Genomic DNA, 23714 nt, shown 5'->3' with positions numbered 1-23714 from the left:
CCCTAGAGTTCAGAGTGGGGGAGGAACCTTGACATGAATAGTTACTTGTAACGTCTTCAGGAATCACAAAGCTTAGATCTTGATCCATCTCTGAACTTTTGCAAATTCCAGACCTGTTGGAATGCAAAATTTTGAACTTTTTCATTGTAGAGATGGAGTAAGCAATGGATATTTGATCTGGACTTGAATTAAAACTTCATCAGTGTCTCCAGGAGATTAGATATAAGTTTTGGTTTGGTCCCAACTCTAATAAAATTTAGCACTGGTCTCTTATAGTGTATCATAAATTACCTCTGCCCCAAAATCTATATACTGTCTTATATTCAGGTCCAGAAGATGCTTCTAATGTCAGGATTCTGAGTGACTAGGCAGAATTAAGGGAAACCAGTGGGAAAATCTAAGAAAGGTCTCTTGGTTTTTAATTTAATCCTTGACTCCATAATTAGCAACCATGCCAAAGGCAAGAGAGGTAGGTGGAAACCAGCATCCAAAATCCAAGAAAAACTGCAAATGAACAGGTGGACTGCCCCAATCCAATTTGCATAGAATATTTAATGCATGCTAAAATGGATCATTCCAAGCATGGCACGAAAGGTGTTTTGGCAGTTCATCCAATACATTACCTGCAGTAACATGTCAGAATAAGCAGTTGCATAAACAAACTAATTTGTATCCTTTAAGTCATAACTTTACTGTACTGCCATGTCTCGAAACAAAGGGCAGTAGAAATGTAAATGTAGAAAGCACAGGCTTTGGGAAAATGCTTGGAATGAGTGAGTGACAGTGGCAACCTTGCCTTGTGGAATAGTCATCCTGAATAATGCACTCCACACCCTGTCCCTTTCTGGCTGAAGTCACTGGGGAACTTTGCCATCAACCTCAATTGCAGCAGGACTAAGGCCTATGGTTTGAGTCAAGTTCTGCTCCTAGATGTGTGTGGGAGCTCCCATTGACTTCAGTTGGGGTTTCACTTGTATAATACAGTGTACCTCTGTTTATTGGAAAACCTATTACCCAAACCTCCATTTTCTGAATCCATTCAAGCATGAGATTTATGGAGGACAAGGAAGGGCTTCAAATAGTGTGGAGGTCTGGATAATAGAGCAGAGACTCCAGGTCAGGACTGAGAGGAGGACCATCCCCCAGCCATGGGGGAGGCCACGTTGCTTCTGAATGGCTCCTGTGGTGGTGTACGGAGCCTTCTGCAGCCCACCTGTCATGAGAGGGAGTGAGCTGGGCCATCATAGTGGAGCTGCAGTGGGTTCCCTGTGCTGCCACAGGGCCAGTGACATTAAATTCTCTGCAGCTGCAGGGAGGGAGGCTGTGGTCCTGGTGGGTAGAGCAAAGATCTTTGGCCATGACTGCAAAGAGGATGAGCCTCTGGCCAGAGGGGAAGCTTCCCCCACCCCTGCCACCAGTTGAATGACTCCTGCCCCCTCAATTATCCAAACTCCCAATTATCAGAAAAAAAATGGTCCCTCATATTCCAGTAACAGGTATATACTGTATTTACCTCTTTGAGTAGTTTGTCTGTTCATCACAGCAGAAGTCTATGGGCTAAATCCTTTTCTTATTTACACCAGAGAAACCTGACTGGCTTCTGTGGGATTGCTCACATGTGTATATTGAGCAGATAACAATTTTCCAATGCAACAATTCTCTATTGTCAAATGAACATTTGCTGGGAACATACAAAAACATGCAATAAAAAATAATAAAGATGTTTCATTTTGACAATTGTGAAAGGTTTTGTTTTGAAGCACTTTGTTTCAACTTTTTACAATATATAATATCTAATGGTTTTACAATATCTTGGAAGGAAATTCCAGGTTTTGACAAGCTCTAGTAAATTTGACACAGTATTTCACCCAAAAGCCACCTATTAATCTGCTAGTCTGGAGATAAATGTATGAGCTTTTCCCCTGTGGAGATAAAGTACTCTGAAATATGTGAGAAACTCCTTATTAAAGGATGGATCACAATAAGGGATTGTCATAAATATAAAGGGAAGGGTAACAACCTTCCTGTATACAGTACTATAAAATCCCTCCTGGCCAGAGGCACAATATCCTTTTACCTGTAAAGGGTTAAGAAACTCAGGTAACCTGGCTGGCACCTGACCAAAAGGACCAATAAGGGGACAAGATACTTTCAAATCGGGGGGGGGAGAAAGGCTTTTGTCTGTCTGTTCTGTGTGCTTGCCGGAGAGAGATCAAGAAAGAAAGCAATCAAACTCCATTAGAATTAGTAAGTACTAGCAAGGAAATGTGTTAGTTTACTTTTGTTTCAGATTGTGATTTTCTCTATGCTGAGAGGAAGGTGTATTCCTGGTTTTCTTTTTGTAACTTTAAAGTTTTTGCCTAGAGGGAAATCCTCTGTGTTTTAAATCTGATTGCCCTGGGAGATTAGCTTCCCTTCTAATTTTACAGAGGTGCTTCTTTTACCTTTTTTTTCCTAATAAGGTTCTGTTTCTTTTAAGAGCCTGAGTGATTTCTCTATTGTCCTAAGACCCAGGGGTTTGGGTCTGTAATCACTTTGTAACCAATTACAGGATATTATTCTCAAGCCTCCCCAGGAAAGGGAGGTAAAGGATTGGGGGGGATATTCTGGGGGAATAGGAACTCCAAGTGGTCCTTTCCCTGATTCTTTGTTAAATCACTTGGTGGTGGCAGTGTACCCTCCAAGGGCAAAGAGTTTGTACCTTGGGGAAGTTTTACCCTAAGCTGGAAGAAATAAGCATAGGTGGTCTTTCATGCAGGTCCCCACACCTGTACCCTAGAGTTCAGAGTGGGGAAGGAACCCTGGCCAGGATAATGGTCAACAAGTATAGAGCCATCAATTGTGGATGATGGTAATCCATATGGCCTAGTTAAATACTTTAGAGATGCTTAATGCTGATAACTTTAAAGGGGCAAAAGGTTTTAGATGCACAGTTTCCACTGAATTTAAGTGAGAGTTAGGGACCTTCCTCCCTTAGGCTACTTTGAAAATCCTAATTTAAATTCTCGGGTTGGTAAAAGGTTCAGTTTACAGAGGCACTCCAACATTTATAGGTGTATTCTGAACTTTATTAGAGCCTCTTGAGTATGGAAATCTTGTGAGAATAAGTTCTGTCATGAGAATTCTCATTCGGACCAACTGTTGTCATAGGATTTGGGGCCCTTTCACTTTTATTCCAGGCTGTGATCAAGAACAAAGGCACTTGAAAATGAAAGTTGTTTAAAAAAACCCAAAACAATCTCAGGGGGCAATAATTGGATCTGCTTTTTGAACAGCAAAGCTTAAGATTTTCCAAATGTTGTACTCTGAGTTAATACCCATTAACTTCCAGGGGAGCAAGACCAAGGCATATGGTTCTGAACCAAAAGCTATCTTTAAAAATAATGCTAATGTGGCAAAAAAAGTTCCCATTGAGTTTGGGGTAGATTTTTGGAACAGTTTTTATTTTATTCAAAGTAGCTCACCCATCTTTAGTGATAGTGTTCCACACTGGAATGGAAACTGGTGTCTTTTGAGGTGCTAGATGAAAAATAGAAGTTTTATTATGTTTTTTTTTTCTTGTATCAAGTCTTCTAGGGACTAATCCAAAGCCCATTCAAGTCAATGGGAGTCTTTCCTTTGACATGATGGGGCTCTGGATCAAGTCTATAAACAGGAGACAAGTCTAAACGAAGTAACTGTTCACACATGAAAGCTCATGCTCCAATACGTCTGTTAGTCCTGTAAGCCACAGGACTCTTCGCTGCTTTTACAGATCCAGACTAACACGGCTACCCCTCTGAAGTCTAAAATTGCTATCTTTAGGAATAAGATCCAGGTGCTCTTCACTTCTTATCTGTCGGTATCCAATGTGTAGTAAGCATCTTCCACATACACCAAAATACAGATATTGTGGAAGAAGCTAGAAAAACATGAGACTAAGAAATATTAGGAATCAATATAAGATTGCTCATCTGTGAAAAAGAAATTGCCTAAGGAAAAACTAGGAGGTGAATTACCCAGAGACAAATTGCTGTCTTGGTCCCTGGAGGAAGACTACATTTTGCTAAGAACTAGTTAAAAAAAGTAAACAATCAATCTAAAATTATGCTAGAAAAACTCTCATCACGTCCATTATTTATAGGCGGATTATTTTGTTTACTAAATTATAGAGCATGTCGTTCTTACTCTGCAGGCAGAATTCACAGCCATGAGGGACCAATATATGCGAGGTGGAGAGGGTTTCATTATCTGCTATTCCATCACAGACCGCCAATCCTTTCAGGAAGCTGCAGAGTTCAAGGAGCTCATTTATCGTGTCCGGCACACTTATGACATCCCATTGGTGCTGGTGGGAAACAAAATAGATCTTGAGGAGTTCAGGCAGGTAAGTGAAGTTTCTTTCTGCTCCTTTTCCTCTGCTATGTTAGGCATTTATGCAGCATGTGTCATATGGTACTGTTGAGAATTATTGCCCCAGAATAGGCCGGGATCAAAGAGCAATGCACCAGGATTGTTAATAAATTAAGGTAAATATTACCGTTAATTTCTATGACCCTTTTCACTCTAAAGGAGCCTAATCCACTCATATCCACAGCTAGCAGGTTTTGTAAACTGATCATATTTGCTCTGGAAGCTACTGACATATCAAACATGGAAACCCAGGATGCCATTTATACCGAGTAGAATTGAACTTCAAATAAATGATAACTTGGGTATAGAAAATATAACAGTTTAAAGTGCTGTTCTCTAGTTCATTAGCATCTGTGTTCACATGCATGCCTATTGCCTTTTCATGTTTTAGCATGTCACCCCCATGTGTTCCCTCTTCTCTTCCTTAGAAAATTCAATACAACAATAGGAGTGAAATTAGTTTTGGGACTCCGAGAAACATCTAAAGAGTTTCACATTTATTTCCAGGTCATTGACTTTCTCCCTAAATCAGACTGAGACAAAAGCCTAATGGTGACAATCCAGCTGTAGCATAATGCTCAGCTTGAGACCTTGAACAATAGTGCTCTGTGTAATATTCTGTAAAATACATGTAAAATACATGTAAAATACATATATGGTGGGGGAAGGAATGTGAATCCAATCATTCCACTAAGAATATTCCATTACACATAACAGGAGTTCACTACATTTAATTTCTTTATCTATTGTTATTTATAGATGAATTTTCAGCAAGTCACTATGTGCAATGATATTTGTGTTAGGAAATATTTTTATTCCCCTCACCCTCTGTATCTCTGTAGCTCCCAGATTCTAAGCTCATGTTTTATTGGGCGTTCAGGCTTGCATTAGTTGATGGGATAAGTGGTCATACTCCTGACATAATGGTCAGTTACTAGTACGTTTAGTAACCTTCCTGATCTAAAATATTTAGAGATAGGCTTGAAACAAAACCAGAAATACAAATATCCCTTCACTTTGAGGAACTTTGGACCACGATCTGAATTTTGTAACTCGACCTTTATGTCTATACTAGGCCATACCCAATTCCCAGATTCTGCCTTTCCTGGTATAAATATTATGAAAACTGGGGTCTAGCTGTTGAACACTAAAGTTTGGACCATCTCTAAAATGTTACATCTTTGACTTGTAAAAACCCCAAATCATGCTATTAATATTGAGATTTTAAAATATGTATTTCCAATCAGTTATAAATGTGTCAACTGTCACAATGAATTCAGCCATCTGTGCAGTGGATGATGGTTGAAACTATATAAAATACATATTAGAGAACAACAGAAAGTTGGATTTTAATCTTTTCAGGTCTCAGAAGCTTAGGAAGAACAGTGTGGTCAACATTTGGATGGGAGACTTTATATGAAACTCCAGAGTGATACAGGGAGAGGTGCTGGGAGCACTGATGCTAGAGATATCCTCACTCCAAAGAGAACAAGAATGAGATGATGACCATTATGGGTCATTAAAGATCTTGAGTAAAACTTTCCAAAGTGCCTAAATGGCTTGGTAGGCAGAGTCCCATTTTCAAAAGTAACTTAGCCACTGAGAAGAACTACATCCCATTGATTTTCAATATGCCTAAGTCACTTTTGAAAATGTCACTGTAGCTACCAAACCACTTAAGTGCTTTTGAAAATGTTACCCCTCAGGATTAGACCAGGTCAAAATCTTTTAAATTAAAAGTTCTTTAATTGAAAAATGGCTTTTTATTAGAACCATTTGTTGGTGGAAATTTTTTTTTGTAATAATCAAACTCTTCCTTTTTCACTGTGTTTCATAGTGGGTTTTTCCCAGTGTTTGATTTGGGATGACAAGTACAGGAGCTCAACCAATAATAATGATGTTCTCCACATGGTGTGATGTCATATGTCCTCTAAATGAGAGGTCACACCGTGCATGCCAGGGACTGAAGAGGTGCTGGGGCTGAACCCTGGTAAGCCTGGGGACAAATTAAGCTCTATTTTCCCCCTCAAAATGGCTATCACAATTTTTTGTTTAGCAAAAACCATTATGACAAAAACATTGATGATGAACTTCAAGCCCTGAGAAACAAAAGCAACTTCAAAATTTTGAATCATAGTCCCCCTCACCCCCAGCAACCGGCTCTACTCCTGCTACCTTTCGCAAGGTTCAGGCTGTTTTCCAAATGACTGCTATAGTGAGGGATCTCCTTAGAACCATGAACAGTGGACAAACATCTGCGCTGACGTTATTAGATCTATTAGCTGCTATTGACATGAGAGGTCATAAAATACTAAACCTAGAAGGAATGGGTGAACTACATCAATCTGTTTTTGCTCATGCCCCTTCAGCAGACCTCACTGGAATCCTTTATATATGGGAGTCCAAGGCTCAATTTTATATGCTGAACATGACAGAAGATAATTATGTATGAGACTGTACCCATTCCTTTCCACTGAGGACCTAATTACAGTGGTCCAGTCTTCAGTCATCGGGCTATTTTTAAAGGCCACCAAGAAACTTCAACCTGGACCAGCCTCCCTACCAGCTGAAAATGGATCACACGGGTGTTCAGTGGCCAATACTGTCTCCCTGTGCTATGACAAACACAAATCAAGGTCCTGATTCTGATTTTTTTTAAAGCCTCTAGGGAGCGTGGACCAATCTGCCTTCGAACTTCTCCCTCCATGAGTCCTCTACAGCAGTCAGCAAGCACACTCTAACACTTCAGACGGGATGTCCTCAGCTGACCCACATTCTAGGCTATTCTCTGTCGAATTCCCTGCCACTAGAGATTAGAATGAGGACACACGTCCAATCTTTTCTCCAGCGAAAGCTTGCCTCTGGGCTCAATCTACAAGGTAGGGCTGTGATTTCCTCTGCTCACGTACACGTACTTGTGGTAGATCGATGAATGCTGTGGCTGCCTGTGCTACTGTGCCTACGTTACTTATACCCATTCTAGGCCTCACCGGACTACTGCAAGTCTGTGTGTGGGAGCTGTGGAATCACACCCCAGGCTTACGGCGTTGATGTAGCCTTAGTAATGAGGGTATTAGATGAGAGGCCTATCAATCTCCTTTCAGGAAGACAGATGAGCACTGGATAATGTGGTGGTTTTTTGAGTAAAATCTACATTATTGGTATACAACAGAAATAAAAGGTGTGGGGTTTTTTGTGTTTGTTTTTTTACAAGATGGAAATGTGCTTCTTTAGGTACCAGTTCCATAAGGCACCTAAGCCAATCTCCAGCTTTAACCATGTCAGTAGTCCATTGGACTTCAGTGTGTTTACTCATGTGCATACGTTTTTGCAGGCTCAGGGCCTGAATGAGCTTTCTGTTGAACACAGCTGGATAAAATGAGTAGCTGTGACTGTTCACATGCTTAAAGTTAGGCACATGCTTAAGTACCTTGCAGAATTGGGGTCTTAATTCTGTTCATGGGGCTATATTAAAAATGCTTAGACAGGAATCGTTGCACCCACCAATGAAGTGCAGCCACCTCTGGGAAGAAATACAATGGTTTAATAGTACAAAGCAATGTGACAAAACAGACTATAACAAACTGTGAGAAAGAAAACTACCCAATTAAAGCTACTGAGGGAATGTTACATAGGCAGAACGCAATTACCCAAATTGGAAATCGGCCCGGGTACCAAGACTAACACTAAGACTTTTTTCTGAGTAGCAGCCGTGTTAGTCTGTATCCGCAAAAACAAAAGGAGGACTTGTGGCACCTTAAAGACTAACCAGTTTATTTGAGCATAAGCTTTTGTGAGCTACAGCTCACTCCACTGAATGCATCCAATGAAGTGAGCTGTAGCTCACGAAAGCTTATGCTCAAATAAATTGGTCAGTCTCTAAGGTGCCACAAGTCCTCCTTTTCTTTTTACTAAGACTTTTGTTAAAGCCATTTTTTTCATACTAAAGTCATTAAAGATACATTTCCAAATGCCTTGACTAATATGGCAGTAACATTAGATCCAATGTTCCTTAATCCTGTACCACAATTTCATAACAATCAGACAGGCTGTAGGAGTTGGGTCAGCAAAGCTACTGTTTGAAATGCTATCCCCTACACAGTGAAATTAATGATGCATGCCATCTCTCTTAAATCTATTGATAGTGATATGAGAACAAGAATAATCTGCAATTAAAATTAAGTGTATGAAACAACCCAACTCAAAGTGAGCTTTATTATTTTAAATAATGTTCCTTTCTGATGCCTCTCGTGGATTTTGTTAAGCATCTCTTGTCACTTTTAAGTATGTCTTGTCCTTAAAAACGTGGGTTTATCTGTGCTCCTTCTTAAAAACCAACTGGAATTTCAAGAGCTTAAAGAATAAAAACCATCCACTTCATCTGTAAAGCATGAGCAACTGAGTCACAAGTCATAGTTAATAAGTGCTGATACGTGGTTTCTTATCCTATTTTGCATGTCCAGTTGATTGCAAGTACTGGTAGATATTCTCTTCACCCCTATCTATCCTAGAAGGCAGGGTACTTAATTAAGAGCTTGATCTTGCAAGGTGCTAAGTACTCTAGCCTGATCCAACTAATCACATGATTTACTTTAAGCATGTGAATAGTCCCATCAACATCATTAGCTACCCGATGTGCTTTAAGTTAAGCATGTGCTACACGCTTTGTTGAATCAGGATGAAGTGCTAATGCACCTAAAGATGCAGATAGGACCCCTGTGCAATTTTCACAAGTCCCTAAGCAAGTTGGATACTGACTACCCATTGATTTAAATGGGACTTAAGCTCTTAGCTGCTTATGAAAATTCCATTTAGTGCTTATCTGGGTCTTCAGGTTCCTAAATATATTATAAAATCTGGCCCTTAGGCCCAGTGTTTTTTGTCGTGTGTTTGGGGGGGGGGGGGTTAGTATTAGGTGTTGCAGCACTAGTGTTGCAATGCCTAACTGAGTTATGACCCTAAAGCTCATTTTCAAAAGGAATTTAGGCACTTCAGAGTCAAGATCTGGTTGACAGTCAGTGGGGATTTAGGCTCTTTCATGTCTAGGAGACTAAATTTAGGATTTTGGCATCTGCATAAGTACTTTGCTGACCTGGGCCCTAACTTTAAGCACCTAAGTAGTCCCATTGACTTCACTAGGCTATTGGTCTACTTAAATGCCCCAGTTCAAGAAAGCATCTCTATTCAAGAAAGTATATTGGTATGTGCTTTAGTCTCATTGATTTCAGTACAACTAATTTATGTTAGTGTGTGTTTTTGGTGGGTTGGTTGGTTTCAGTCGTGGTCTTAGATTTCTAATTCTTGTCTTTAATCAGGCAATAAATGCATGACTAAAGATCAATTTAATACCAGTGCCATTTTACATTTAAGTAGTTAGATTAATAAAGATAGGCAGTGTATGTATTTTAATTGCAGTTAGATTATTTGAAAACATTAAGGGCAAGATCTTCAGCTGGCGTAAATAGGCATACCTACATTGACTTCAGTGGAACTACACCAATTTTCACCAGCTGAGGATCTGGCCCTTAATGAGGTTTAAAACCTGTCATAGATAAACATTTAATCTAATTAAAACAGATTAATCTGTACAAAAGATACAATAACAACTAATACCATTTAAAAATAGATTTTTAGGGCACTTAATTTAAATTATATTGATTTGATTAATTCAAACACAATTAAACATAGGCATGGTCATGTTGCTAAAAGCTGCCAGAGTGTAAGTGATTGACGAATTTGCATAGATTGTTTCTATTGGCCCCCAGGACGTAGGCGCCTGCCATACAATCCCAAGCACCCCCCAGTGCCCATCAGTGTGCCTCCACTCTGACCAGGAGAGAATATCTCTTGGTTTACAAGGGCAGCTGATGCTTCACTCAGCCCTTGACCTCTCTGGGAAGCCTGTCACCAAAGATGTTAGTTTTACTAACTACAGCCCTAATCCTGCAAAGAATTACACACTTGTTTACCTTTCAGCATATGACTAGCTTTACTGGCTTCAATGTATAAATCTTTACATAATCAGTGCCCATGATTGCATATTTTTTTTTCACACTAGGAGCTCATGAGAGCACTCTTTTAAACTGAACATTATCAGATGGTGTGTCCATTAATTGTATTTGTGTGGTTACATTAAAACTCGATGGTTTCACTATGCCATGTGCCCAGATAATATCCAGATCTGTAGTATGGCACCTGAGCAGGTTCTCTTGATTCTAACTTGCTGTCTTTGGAACATTCAGGCTTAGATGTTAATGCTTGTGACCTGAATTTGGGCAAGATGAACAAAAGAACAACCATACTGGGTCAGACTAATGGTCCATCTAGCCCAGTATCTTGTCTGCTGACAATGGCCAATGCCAGGTGCCTCAGAGGGAATGAACAGAACAAGTAATCATCAAATGATCCATCCCCTGTTGTCCACTCCCAGCTTCTATTGAACAAAGGCTCAGGACACCATCCCTGCTCATTCAGGCTAATAGCCATTGATGGACCTATTCTCCATGAACTTATCTAGTTCTTTTTTGAACCCTGTTTATAGTTTTGGCCTTCATAATATCCCCTGGCATACAGTTCCAGAGGTTGACTGTGTGATGAGTGAAGAAGTATTTCCTTTTGTTTGTTTTAAACTTGCTGCCTATTAGTTTCATTGGGTGACCCCTAGTTCTTGTGTTATGTGAAGGAGTAAATAACACTTCCTTATTACTTTATGTGCTTAGTGCTTGTCATGAGAGTCAACATTATGTTGCTGCTGTGAAAAAGGTGAATACCACTCTGGGGTGTATTAATAGGAATATTATATGTAAGACACAGGAGGTAATTGTTCCATTCTACTTAACACTGGGGAGACCTCACCTGGGGTATTATATCCAGTTTTGGCACCACACTGTAGGAAAGATGTGAAGAAATTGGAGAGACTCCAGAGGAGAGCAGCAAAAATATGAGGTTTAGAAAACATGATTATGAGGAAAGGTTGGAAGAATTGGGAGTGTTTAGTCTAGAGAAGCAAAGGCTGAGGGGAGACATGGTAACAGTCTTAAATTATATAAAATATTATTACATGAGGATTATGTTCTGTTTATTCACCAAGTGTGGGAAAAGAAATAATAAGGTTAGTTTGCAGCAATTGACATTTAGATTAGATATGAGGAAAATCTTTATAGCTAAGGGTAGTTAAGCACTGGAACAGTTTAAGTTGTTACAAGCTTCCAGGGATGGGAATTCTGCAACAGGTTAGGCAAAAACCTGTCAGAGATGGTCTACATATTTTTAATCATGCCTTGGCATGAGAAAATGGACTAGATGACCTCTTGAGCTTCCTTCCAGCCCTACATTTCTATGACTGTGATGTACCCGCAACCCCAACTTTTGTACTTCTACTTTCCCAGCTGTTAACACCTGTGAGACCAGGTTCTCTACATTTGAAGTAATTTGAATTCTAAGGGCAGGTCTATGCTACAAATTTACAGTGGTGCAGCTTCACCACTGTGGAGCTTCTTGTGAAGACACTGTAAAGCGACGGGAGAGAGCTCCCCCATCGACTTAACTCAGCCTCCGTGAGAGGCGGTACCTATGTCACTGGGAGAAGCTCTCCTGCTGACATAGCGCTGTCTAAACTGGTGCTTAGCTGGTATAACTATGTCACTCAGGGTGTGAATAATCCACACCCCCGAGCAACAGAATTATGTCAAAGTCATTCTGTAGTGTAGACCAGCGCTGAGGTTTTTTTTTTCTTTTTCTGTGCAGTCATCTCATCACCATCTCTGGAATGTTTCCAAGCTATATCCCATGCTGGCTGGCAGAGACTTTGAGATACTTAAAACACAAGTCTATACTCTATTTTTTTTTTTTTGTCTGGTAGACTGCTATGAAGAAATAATTGCTGAACTTCCTTTCACCCCCATTAGTCACTGGTACTGTGGAACTCTGAACAGATGATCTCAGTAGTTGGCGGGCAGGAAGACTGGGGAGAATCCACTGCCTACTGTTACCATTTTGCAGCAGTTAACAATAGTAATAGCTTATATTTTAAAAATACTTTTCATGATGAGGGATCCCAAAGCATTTTATAGACTTTATTTTGTGAGTGGAAGGGGACACAGCAGATATTTGAGTCTATGCTCTATCCAGTCATCAAAGTGGTGCACAATACAGCTGTCCTACTGGATTTCTTGTTGCTCCTCAACATTAATAGTAGCTATAGTTAGGCCCTTTGCTACTTTTGTCTGACACAGTGACTGTGGCTTTCCTTTCAGATGCAAACCTAGCTGCAGTGAGTCATGGTTTTGCCCCCTACATGTGAGAACGTTGCAATGTGCTCTACCTGGCTTTGATCATGAGGCATGTGCTGAAGCTTCATCTGGTCCAACATGCAGCAGCCCATCTACTAGGAAATGCAAGTCACAATATGTCAGTGCTTATTCCCCGCATTGTCTTCCTGTCCTGTCCCAAATCCACTTCCAGATCTTGGAGTCCACCTTTAAAACTCTGAATGGGTTAGGATCTGTATATGTGAGAGGCCACCTCCGTCTTCATGATCCAGCACAACAGTTTCATTCAGCAGCTGGTGAAGCCCAGGATAAAAGTCTTATAGGATGCATCTCTGCAGGCTTTCCCTAAATAACTATGTTGAATAAATGGCAACACTTCTAATAGAGACATAACCAGCATAACCAAATCATTGGAGGGCTGGAGCACAAAGTCAGTCTGGGAACATTCTTCAAAGCATTTGAATGTTTGGTTGTTTTTTTTAAAAAAAACAAATCTTCTTTGTCCCTGTTCATGCCCCTTTAATATTCATTTTTAATTAACATTTGGGTGATAACGTTTTGCTAGCATCAATGCTTGAAGAAAGTGAATTAAGTTTAGAAATATCTGCAACTATCTCTCCTTTGTATTGTATTGCGCAAAACACCACCCCTTTAAGAATATATTTTCACTCTCTGCTAACTTAAGTATTATTTTTGTTTTGCTATTTTCATGATACTGAATTCCCTTAACATCTGACACTAAAAGCTTTGAAGTAGCAGCCACACTTATCTCACCTTCGTTATTTTCTTGTCTTCCCAAGAATAAATCTAGAAGTTTCTCTTCAGTTCCTTTTTAAAATCTCTATTTTCTGTTGCATTAACTGTTAATTAGATCTCATTCCATTAGAAATGATCATCTGATGGAGGGATTTTTTTCCCACCACATTTAGTCGCTCCTTTCTATCCTGAGATCTCGCCTTATGACATTGTAATAAACTCTTTCAATGCTACTCCTCCACTGCCAAAACAAAATACATCTTGTATGTTTTTTCCTCTCTGCCAAGACAACAGGTGGGATTTTATTTAGCAATTTTCAGTCTCATGCAAAGAAGCACTATTTAGCTTTTCCCCCTCTAACAACTGTTCAGTTATGCTTACTTAATCTGTCATTCCAATACTTCTATATTTCATAATAAAAACACATGCATGCATATTATCTTAAGATGTGACTAAACGACCAAGCACACAAACAGCTGTAATGAATCTGCTACTGGCTCACTATTGGGCCCAGTGTTAACCCCCAGTCCAACTTCCAGCCAGTACAGGACACCATAATCTCTCCAGCACAGTAAAAGAGAGTTCTAGTTGAAGCTGGAGGGTACCAGGCTCTGGAGGGAATGGAAGGCTTTATGTGATCAGGAATGTCTGGCCAGAGGTAGCAGCCTGGGAGCTGTCTGCAGAAGGAAGTCTAGATAGCTGGCTGCCAGAACATGGGGACTGGAGGGCATATGAGCTGGGTGGAGAAACACTCTGTTGCTAGCAGAGATCCAACAGTAGCCACAGCAGGAGGATACAGGGCTCTGACCAGAAGGCAATAGGATGGTGTGGAAGGGTGAGACCAGCCTGGTATAGGGGTGTGTGTGTAAACACGGCATTTTGGGGCATTGTTGAAAGGGGACATTTTAAGGGTGCATCAGATACCTTAATTGTGCATTTCCTGGTTTTCAGAATTTTGCTCAACTCAACATTTTATGAGGGGATATCATACCATGCTGCAACCTCAATGCTATATTAACCTTGTCTGTTGCCATTGAATTTCCTAGTTTTTGTTTTTAAATAGGAAAAGATATGTTGTTGGAAAGAGTTAGTAGTCTGGGAGGCAATTATACATATAATGCCCTGCAATTTGTATACCAATCCCTAGGCCATAGGGTACTCCTTGCTCTTGTGCAAACTGTTGTAACCTTGTGACCCAGGATTTGCTCAAAATCCATATGCTGGAAATCAAGGCAGTGCACATTTCTTTCCCTTCAGCATTCAAGGAACCTATGCTCTTAGTTCCAAACTTCCACACTGTGTTTATGGAAACACCATATTAATCTTCCCCAAGATCAAGAAGTCAATGCTTATATCCCCCAGATCACCTCAAACAACCAATCCCAGGCTTGTCTACCCTTACCTGTCCATCCACAACCACAACCCCTTGCACTGTCTCTTTCCCCCCAGCACACACACAGTCTTCTGTCTCATGAGGATTTCAGAGCACTTAAAAGCGTTGTTCTTTAAGGAACAATAGAGGGATGATGCAGGGAAAGGGTTCCTCCATACAGCCATCTCCATCCACAGCAAGGGAGGCTCTGAAAGGTGGGAATGTGATGTTCTCAGCTGAATAAGAACAGCCAATGGTAATTAATGAAACTATAGCTCTGAGAGCTGTGAACTGCTCCATTCTTCTCAATGGGTGTTCCCTATACTCCTGAGTTCTTTAGAGCCTGTGATATGCAGGAAGCTTACCTGTTCTCAGCTCCCCCACGCAGAGTTGCAACACTTTCCCAGAAGTTGTCTCGGATGAGGAAGGTAGAGAAGTTGGTCTAACTCATGTAGATGGGCATGGCTCCCCCAGATCCTGGCACACATACAGGAGCTCAGTCACCCCTGGAGGGGTAAGCCCTCCATCCATATTCCAGCTTTTATAAGGGGACAAGGAGTGGGGGTCTCAGACCCCATTAGATGGGCAAGAGCACCCAAGATCTGGGTGCATACACAAGAGGGGAGATGGTGGGTATGGCAAGTATCCCTGCCCCTGTTCTTCCTCAGGGAGGCCGCTCATCCAGTTTTATACTAGACAGTCCTCTTTTTGACTGGTTTGTCCCCCATCCAGGACAATACCAGATGTGATTTCACCTGGTATCAGATGGGGGACACCATCTTGAATAGCATGCCGCTCTGCCCCCACCAGAGTGATCCCACACACATACTGCATGGGAGGTCAGGGTGGCTGGGGCAGGATGATGCACTCTTGAAAATGACATTCTCTTTGTGTGGTGACCTGGCAAGCACTGTGTGTACAAGGTCACACTGGCAGGAGCAGGGTAATGCAGGCAGGGGTGGTATCATGCTGTTCCCTGAAGTACTGAAATGTCTGGTATTCCAGAAATGTGTGAGTGGCCACCCTACCCAGTATGCTACCACTCACCCGCATCTCTCCTTTCCCATTGTCCCGCCCCTCCATTTTCTCTAACCCCACACCTCCCTCACCTGAGCCCCCAAGCTTTCTTCCCTCCCCTACCATCCATTCCTACTTAATATCCTTCCCTCAGTGCAGCCCCAGATACCTCTCCCCACATTTCCCCATGCCCTAATCCTTCTCTCCTCCCAGGAAGCATGCCTATGTCCAATTTTTGCCACAAAGACTTCAATTACATTCCTGCCAAATAAAATTGCCACCCATGTTTCACAAATTGTAACAACCTCCAATCACTTAGTCCCAAACTCTTTTTGTCTGAGATGGGGGCTTGTGATTAACTTATCCTTAGTTATATTAATTGAAGGGTGAGTTTACAGGCATCACTTTCAATGGGGTCTGTGATTTGTCCAGTGATTAGTAGCTCTCTGTTTAATAGAATCATAGAATATCAGGGTTGGAAGGGACCTCAGGAGGTCATCTAGTCCAACCCCCTGCTCAAAGCAGGACCAATCCCCAATTTTTGCCCCAGTTCCCTAAATGGCCCCCTCAAGGATTGAACTCACAACCCTGGGTTTAGCAGGCCAATGCGCAAACCACTGAGCTATCCCTCCCCCCCAAAAGTCAGTCTCCTTCGAGCCAGAAGTACAATAGTAATAGTACAAAAGCAGCAGAAGGAATGATTTGGGGGAGGAGGCGGGAAACGGGGCACTGTAACTCAGGAACCCCTCAGTCAAATGAGTCCAAATTTGGATCACTAATACTATGATTATCCCTATGAGGGATACCAAATTTCAAAATAATCCAAGCAGCCGTTTGGATTTTAGAGTATGTACAATGGTTGAGCTTTCAAGCGTATAAAATGGCACAAATGGAAACACTCTAGCCATTTGTGTGAATTGGCACATGAGCATTGCAACAAATGTGCATGTTCTTAAATACCATTCTCAGTTTGGGACCCTCAAAGATTTAGTGGGTGCCAAGCACTACCTTTGGTAAAACTTGATAGTTTGAGATCATTTTGACCTGCATCATATCAATGAATTTATCTCTAGCTCTGAGCAAAACAAACTTGCCTAGAAATTTTGTGAAATATGTCTATTTTTTCTCAGGCTTATATCTCTGTGAACCTTAGCTCAGATAACCCCAAATGTGGGTTACTAACGCTATCCTGCACCTTTCTGAGGTACAGCATATTTCAAAGGAATCCAGCTAATCATGGCATTTTTAAAGAATGTAGAAAGGTCAACCTTTAAACAGAAGTCATGATGTAACCTTAACTATAGTGACAATGTCATGGCATTATAATTATTATTTATATTATCATCATGCCTATGAACACTAGTCCTGGACCAGGACCCCTGGGGTTCTCCCATTGTCATAGGTAATCCACCTCCCTAAGGCGTGGTAGTTAGGTCGATGGAAGAATTATTCTACACAGGGACTTAGGTTGGCTTTACTATGTGTGAATTTTTCACTCTCCCGAGCAATGTAGTTATACGGGCCTAATTTTCTAGTGTAGACCAGGCCTGAGATCGTTCTAAGTAGTCCTCTAAAACCAGGAATACTTAGCACTATCTCAGTCATCAGTATCATATAAAGGATCAAATACTAGGGCTCTGTGGGAGTTCAATTGCTGTGAATTTACAACTAATTGGCTAATTAACATCCCTGGCTTACCCCAGAGTCCAAAGTATTTGATTGTGTAGAGGGGCCCTAAAACAAGATGGACATTGACAGACCCATATGAGAGTACAAGAGAACAATGAGACAACATTGTTCAGCATGCTAGATTGTGGTCTCAGCACATTAGCAAACCTGGCTAGATGTCTCTGCAGGGGGGTAAAGGCCACTAAGATCTTACTTCTCCTCCTAGAAGGAAGTGGGGGTAAAGTGAGTGGCGCTTTGGTTACATATTCTCCTTCTAACATATCAGCCAGCCTGTATGGGGAATTAAGATGCAACAATGAAAGAGCTGTCATAATTTATTTTCCACCTTGTGCAAGTAGGAAGTAGGAACCTGGTTGTCAATCACAGTCTGGTGTCTGGGTTGGGTAGGGATTGCTGGAAAACAAGAATTTCATTACACACACACACACAAAAAAGAGGACCTACCTTTCGGTTTCAAGTGGAACAAATAAATGAGACCTTTTCAAATTTTTCATGAAAAAAATGAGAGCATGAGAGCAACTCACCCCAGAATAGCCTGGTGGTTAAGGCACTCAGGTGGGATGTACTTGAGCCAGGTTCAAGCCCATGCTTTGTCCTAAACACCAGACTGTTTTGGGGTCTCTCTTTTGCATTGTGCCCATCTACTTAGTTCTTACTGATTATTTGTTATGGCTCCAATTCAGGGGAACACTTAAGCACATTTTTACTTGATTTTTTTGTGTATTCTTGAAGTTAGGCTGTACATGAATAAGGCTGCTTTCCTGAAATGGGGCCAAAATGAACACATTTGGAAGTCTCAAAATCTGTAAGAAGATCAATTGGTGAGCGAAAGAGGTAAAATGTGTTGAATGAATTGTTTTCTGCAAAGAGTTTGCCCATGTCTAGTAGCATGGTTGATTTCTTTTGTGCTAGTTCAACAGTAATTCAAGTTACTTTGGAGAAGAAAATTTGCCAGAGCTTAATTACTGCTCGTTATGGTATTACAAATAATAAGAGCCCGACCTAACATTTAAAAAGAAAGGAGGATTAATCTGTTTAATCGTTTTTGTTTGAAAGGCTCATTTGCAGTCCTGACTTACAAACTTGTTTTTTTCAGACAAAGGAGGAAATTAGAGCGATTTGTTTAGCTCTAGAAGTGCCAACTTGGCTAAGAATAGTAACGTTATCTCCACACACAAATGTCTGTGACACAGCTAAATCTGTGCAGTCGTGACAGCCAAAAACAAAAAAAAAGAGAGAGAGGGAAAAAAAAATAAAACATACCCCAAACCAACAACAACACTGAAAGGGAAAATGGCTTATATCTTACTAGAAATGTTTATTCGCTAGAACTATAGTTTGGCCAAGACAGTCAGATATGTTTCTAAAGTTAGATTTCCAAATCATGATTTAGGTTGCTAAATAAAGGTCACTTAACATAAATATGTCAATAAAGCCTGGAAAATTGCAAATAATAAAAAATATGTAAAAAAGAATGCTATTGAGGTTGCAAAGTCAAGCAATCAAAAGTTAAAGAATGCCTGTGTAAAGGGGTGGTTTGCCCATGGGCTGGAGAGCTAGGGTTAAACCAGCCCTGAGCCCCCCTGAAAGGAATAAGGGATACCAATATAAAAGGCTGCAGTAAGCTGCAGGTAAGGGGCGCTTGAAAGAAGTAGCTGAGGCAGGTCTACACTTAAAACGCTGCAGAGGTGCTGTTGCAGTGCTTAATGAAGACACTCTATGACGACAGGAGAGAGATCTCCTGTCAGTATAGTTAAACAATGTCCGTAAGAGGCAGCAGCTATGTCGGGGAGAGAAGCTCTCCCACCCACGCAGCACTGTCTACACTAGCACTGAGGTTAGTATAATTCCATTGCTCAGGGGTGTGGATTTTACCCTGGTTCTGATCTGACTTACTCAGCATTTACACCAGTGTATCTCCATTGACTTCAGTGGATTTACTCCAGATTTACCATGTAAGAAAGAGCAGAGTTGGGTCTATAATTTCCTGATTTAGGATGTGTTACTTCCTACAAACAAACTAGACCTAAAGGCTGCTCCCTTTGAAGCAAATGGAAAAACCCTTCATGATTTCAGTGGGGACCAAATCAGGCCCTTTGTTGTATTATCTGAACTCATTCTGAATAACTAGGTCACTTCTGAATAAACACCTCTGTCTTTTGTATTTCTTAATATAATCCAAAAGGTTAATAAGGAAGAAAATTTAAGACCTGTCAGTCTTTTTATATCATCTGGCTGTAAATGTGAACACAAATGTGTTTTTAATCAACACTGACAATATGTGGAGTGCAGGCTAGGCACCTTCACCACATGGCACCCTCTGGATGTTTCTGTCATTTATGGTTAATCACTAGAATTTGTAGTCAGCTCCACTTCTCCTCCAAGGTGTTGGAGGAGAGAGTGTGTCTACATTTAATGATTTTTTGTCATCACCAAATCCCTCTCTTCTTCTCTGTGCAGCTGACCAGGATAATTTCTTACACTTTCCTCCCTGCTATGACTCCTGATTTTTGTATATTATCATGAATATTCTTATTATTGAAAAATAATACTTGTCTTTGCTTGTAAATCTTTCTTCACCATCAGCCTCCATGATTTTATGGATTTCAGCTTTGAGGAAAATGGGATAACACTTGCATTTTACTCTCTCAGATTGGACCAGCCTTATCCAGTCTGACCCTCAGCTAGCTAGCTCCACAACCAGATACTGATCTCATTTACTTGCTGGGTCATCTATTCCACTGCACCAGCTAGGAAAAACAGGATGGTGGTTCAGAACTGCGCCCCAATACCACACACCAAATCCCTTTACTAAGGACCTGATCCAGCTCCCTTTGAAGGCTAGAATCCCACTGACTTCACTGGGAGTTGGATCAGGGAGTTGGATCTCTAACTCTCCTAGAATCTTCATGTGTACATTAAAAAAGAGAGGAGGAAACAGAGAACCTGATAGTTGCTCATTTGAGAGAATCCTCAAGGCAGAAAAGCAGTTGCCCAAAACTCCGGGATCTCTCACAAAGGAAGAATTGAGGTTACTCCATCTCTTCTGCTGTGCATGTGGATATGTTGACAGCATTTCATGGTGAATGGCATTGAAGCCACCTGACAGGCTTAAAAGAAACAGTGTTCACATGACTTAGAGATGCTGTAGTGGATGCAAAGAAAATCTTTCTTCAACACCTGAACAGCCACACTGTAAAAGTTTAATAAATTCTTTATGTTGCAGCCGTTCTGACTCTTGGCATGAGACTTCTGCTATGGTGATCAAGTTGTTTCCCTCTCACTTCTTCCATTATAGGTCAACCATTGGGAGGCAGGGGAATCTCCATCTTGGGAGGTTTTTAAGAACAGGGAGGGTCTAGATAATACTTAGTCCTGCCACAGTGCAGGGGACTGGACTAGATGACCTATTGAGGTCCCTTCCAGTCCTACATTAATATGATCTGTGAGGTTGATGTTGGGGGAGAACTGGTGCTCATAGGCTGCGATACAAGCAAATCACCCCTATTCAGAAAAAAAAACACTTACACATGCACATATTTTAAAACATGTGTTTGAGTCCCAAGTCCCTTTGATTTTAATGGGTTTCAGAGTAACAGCCGTGTTAGTCTGTATTCGCAAAAAGAAAAGGAGTACTTGTGGCACCTTAGAGACTAACCAATTCATCAGATGAAGTGAGCTGTAGCTCACGAAAGCTTATGCTCAAATAAATTGGTTAGTCTCTAAGGTGCCACAAGTATTTCTTTTTTTTTTATTTTAATGGGACTTAAACAGTGGTGGAGAGTTAATCACGTGCTTAAGCGTTTTGCTGAATGGAGGCCTTAGGACCTACTGAAAGGACATTGAAGTCTATGTGTTTCTTTCCATTGACCTCAATGGGCTTTAGACCAGGCAGTCCTTTTCCAAGAGGACAAAGGGTAACAACATCTCCACATTTAGCTCTAAACACTTTTATTGGCAGTCTAAGGATATGTCTACACTAGAAACACTACCTCAGCACAGTGGACCTAACTACAGCGATAGAAGGGATTTTTCTGTTACTGGAGTAAATCCATATCTCCGAGAGGTGATAGCTAAGTCAACAGAAGAATTCTTCCATCCATGTAGTGGTGTCTACATCAGGGCTTCAGTCAGATTAATTACATTGAACAGGGTGTGAAAATTTTCACAGTCCTGAGTGATGTAGTTAAGCTGACCTAACTTTGTAGTGTAGACCATCCCTCAGCAGATGGAAGGATTTAATAGGCAGAGGAATTGAATTTCTCTCTGTTTTGTTGCTCCTCCTAGATAAGAATTAAAGCACATTGTCAGGGGTTTGTGGGAAAATATAAAGTGCCACGTCCCAGGCCTGTCTTCTGTGAACAAATATGAGACTTCTTTCCCCAGGGCTGTCAGTCCATCAACATTCATGTAATTTAAATTTACCACGAAAAGGAGAAGACAAAATGTTATTCATTTTGGAACCATAACACATGGAAATAATGTTATTTTTGTACTAACAGCATGACATTTTTAATGCAGAATTTCTGCAGGTAGAAAATAATTGCTTTTTTTTAATGGAGCACAAGTATAATAACCATGAGGTAAAGAGGATGTGCTTAAAATAAATGTTACTAGAGAACTCTAATAGGGTTCTTTGATTTCCCCCCCACACACACACTGAAATTAGAACCTTAATGTTGTGCCAAAATTTAACAGCAGTATGATAACTTCCTTCATTTTCATAATTATTAGATTCCTGTATCTTGCAAATAGAGTGTCTGATTTTTCTCATGAAGTGGGTTGCATTAAAGCAAAATGGTCATTCTCCTTCAGTTATCAAAATGGGGAAGAAGCATTAGGGAGCTGTCTGGTATTGAAATCCCAACACAAAATCTTTAGGAGGGAATTCTGTTGTATAAAGTACACTAATGGTTAGAAATAAAATGAACACACAGCAATAGACAAAATAAATCCTATGGTACCTGAAATTAACTAGCAAGCAATTACTAAGAAACTGCTCCATTGAATAGTCCATTAAAATGGATTAAATCATCTGCTTCCCCAATATACTGTTTCATTTGTGCGGAGGATGATTGCAAATAGAACTAGCATTTAAGAAAACATTTCTGACATCTTAATTTTTGTGCAAAAATGTGGGTGTCAACATAAGCCACTGCGAATAGCCCTTCTATACAATGTACTCACTTCTGAAACTCCTTCCTGAGGCTTGAAAAGATTGGTCAGTGTGTTATATCCCCCTACCCCAGGTTCATCTACCTTTCTGGATTTCATCGTGAGGAGGAAGCACTGACATATAATGAAAGAGGCTCGTATTCTGGTACTTCTAATCTGAATAAACTAAAAAGTACTTGAAGTGGAGAGGAGACCAAAAGTGAAACAATTATGGAGAGAGATGAACCTGATTTGCAAAGCTGGGATCTGAATTGGCAAATTTTGACTCAGTGGTTATATTTAACTCATTATAAACATAAGATCTGGGTGCAAACTTCAGAGCAGGTTTTGGGTCTTGATGCAAACTTCTCAAACTATTGGTAGAGTTTAGATTTGGGGGGTTGATCTGTACTGTTCCCAGGACTCAGGACCTGAAAGTGTCAGCTACCAAACATCTTTGTGTCCAATCTGCTATCACTGTATTTCTATGTCCCTCCATGTTTTACAAAGACCTTAATCCTTTGCCTGCAAAATGTCCCCTTCATTATTATGCAGGAAAGCTATCAGCTGGAGTGAGTGCCTCTAAGCCCAGTTAGTAAGGGTATGTCGACACTGCTTTCCTCCTGAGAAAATCAATGCCTAGAAGACCCAGTCATGGGCAAGGACAGATTGTGCTAGGTGATGTACAAACACAATGCAGAAAGATGGAATCTGCCCCCAAAATCTTACAATCTAAGTATCCAAGAGGAGAGAGCAAGTAGTTAAAGATGGGGAAGCTCAAGGAAACAATGAGACAGTCCTGGTCAGAACAGTCTTATCCCACCAACTGGCAGTTTTTTTCTGGTCATCACAGCAAACGAAAGTTGAAGAGGGATTTGAAGGAGGTCAATGAGGCAGTTTTGCAATGTTTGCGGCGAGCTCCATCCATTTGTGAGAGGCAGCATACAACTGAGCACAAAGGTGACTGAAAATGTAATCATGGGCTGTGGAGGCCAGCATCAGTGGTGGAGTGAAGGCAGGAGTCAAGATTTCAATAGTACATAAGAGATGGTAGTTAGGGTGGA

The 23714-nt window shown here is 40.8% G+C and overlaps 1 protein-coding gene across 2 annotated transcripts in view; it reads left to right on the top strand.

Annotated features, from left to right (window-relative positions):
* RIT2 (Ras like without CAAX 2) overlaps positions 1-23714 on the top strand; it is a 277916-nt gene that overhangs the window by 141060 nt on the left and 113142 nt on the right. For both annotated transcript variants that reach the window (XM_073343438.1, XM_073343437.1), the window contains exon 4: positions 4175-4366. In XM_073343438.1, the coding sequence (XP_073199539.1) occupies positions 4175-4366 (192 nt within the window). The remainder of the gene's footprint in view (positions 1-4174; positions 4367-23714) is intronic.

This window comes from Lepidochelys kempii, chromosome 5, assembly GCF_965140265.1.
Source record: "Lepidochelys kempii isolate rLepKem1 chromosome 5, rLepKem1.hap2, whole genome shotgun sequence".
NCBI lineage: Eukaryota > Metazoa > Chordata > Testudines > Cheloniidae > Lepidochelys > Lepidochelys kempii.
This window is presented reverse-complemented; position numbering and strand designations above follow the sequence as displayed.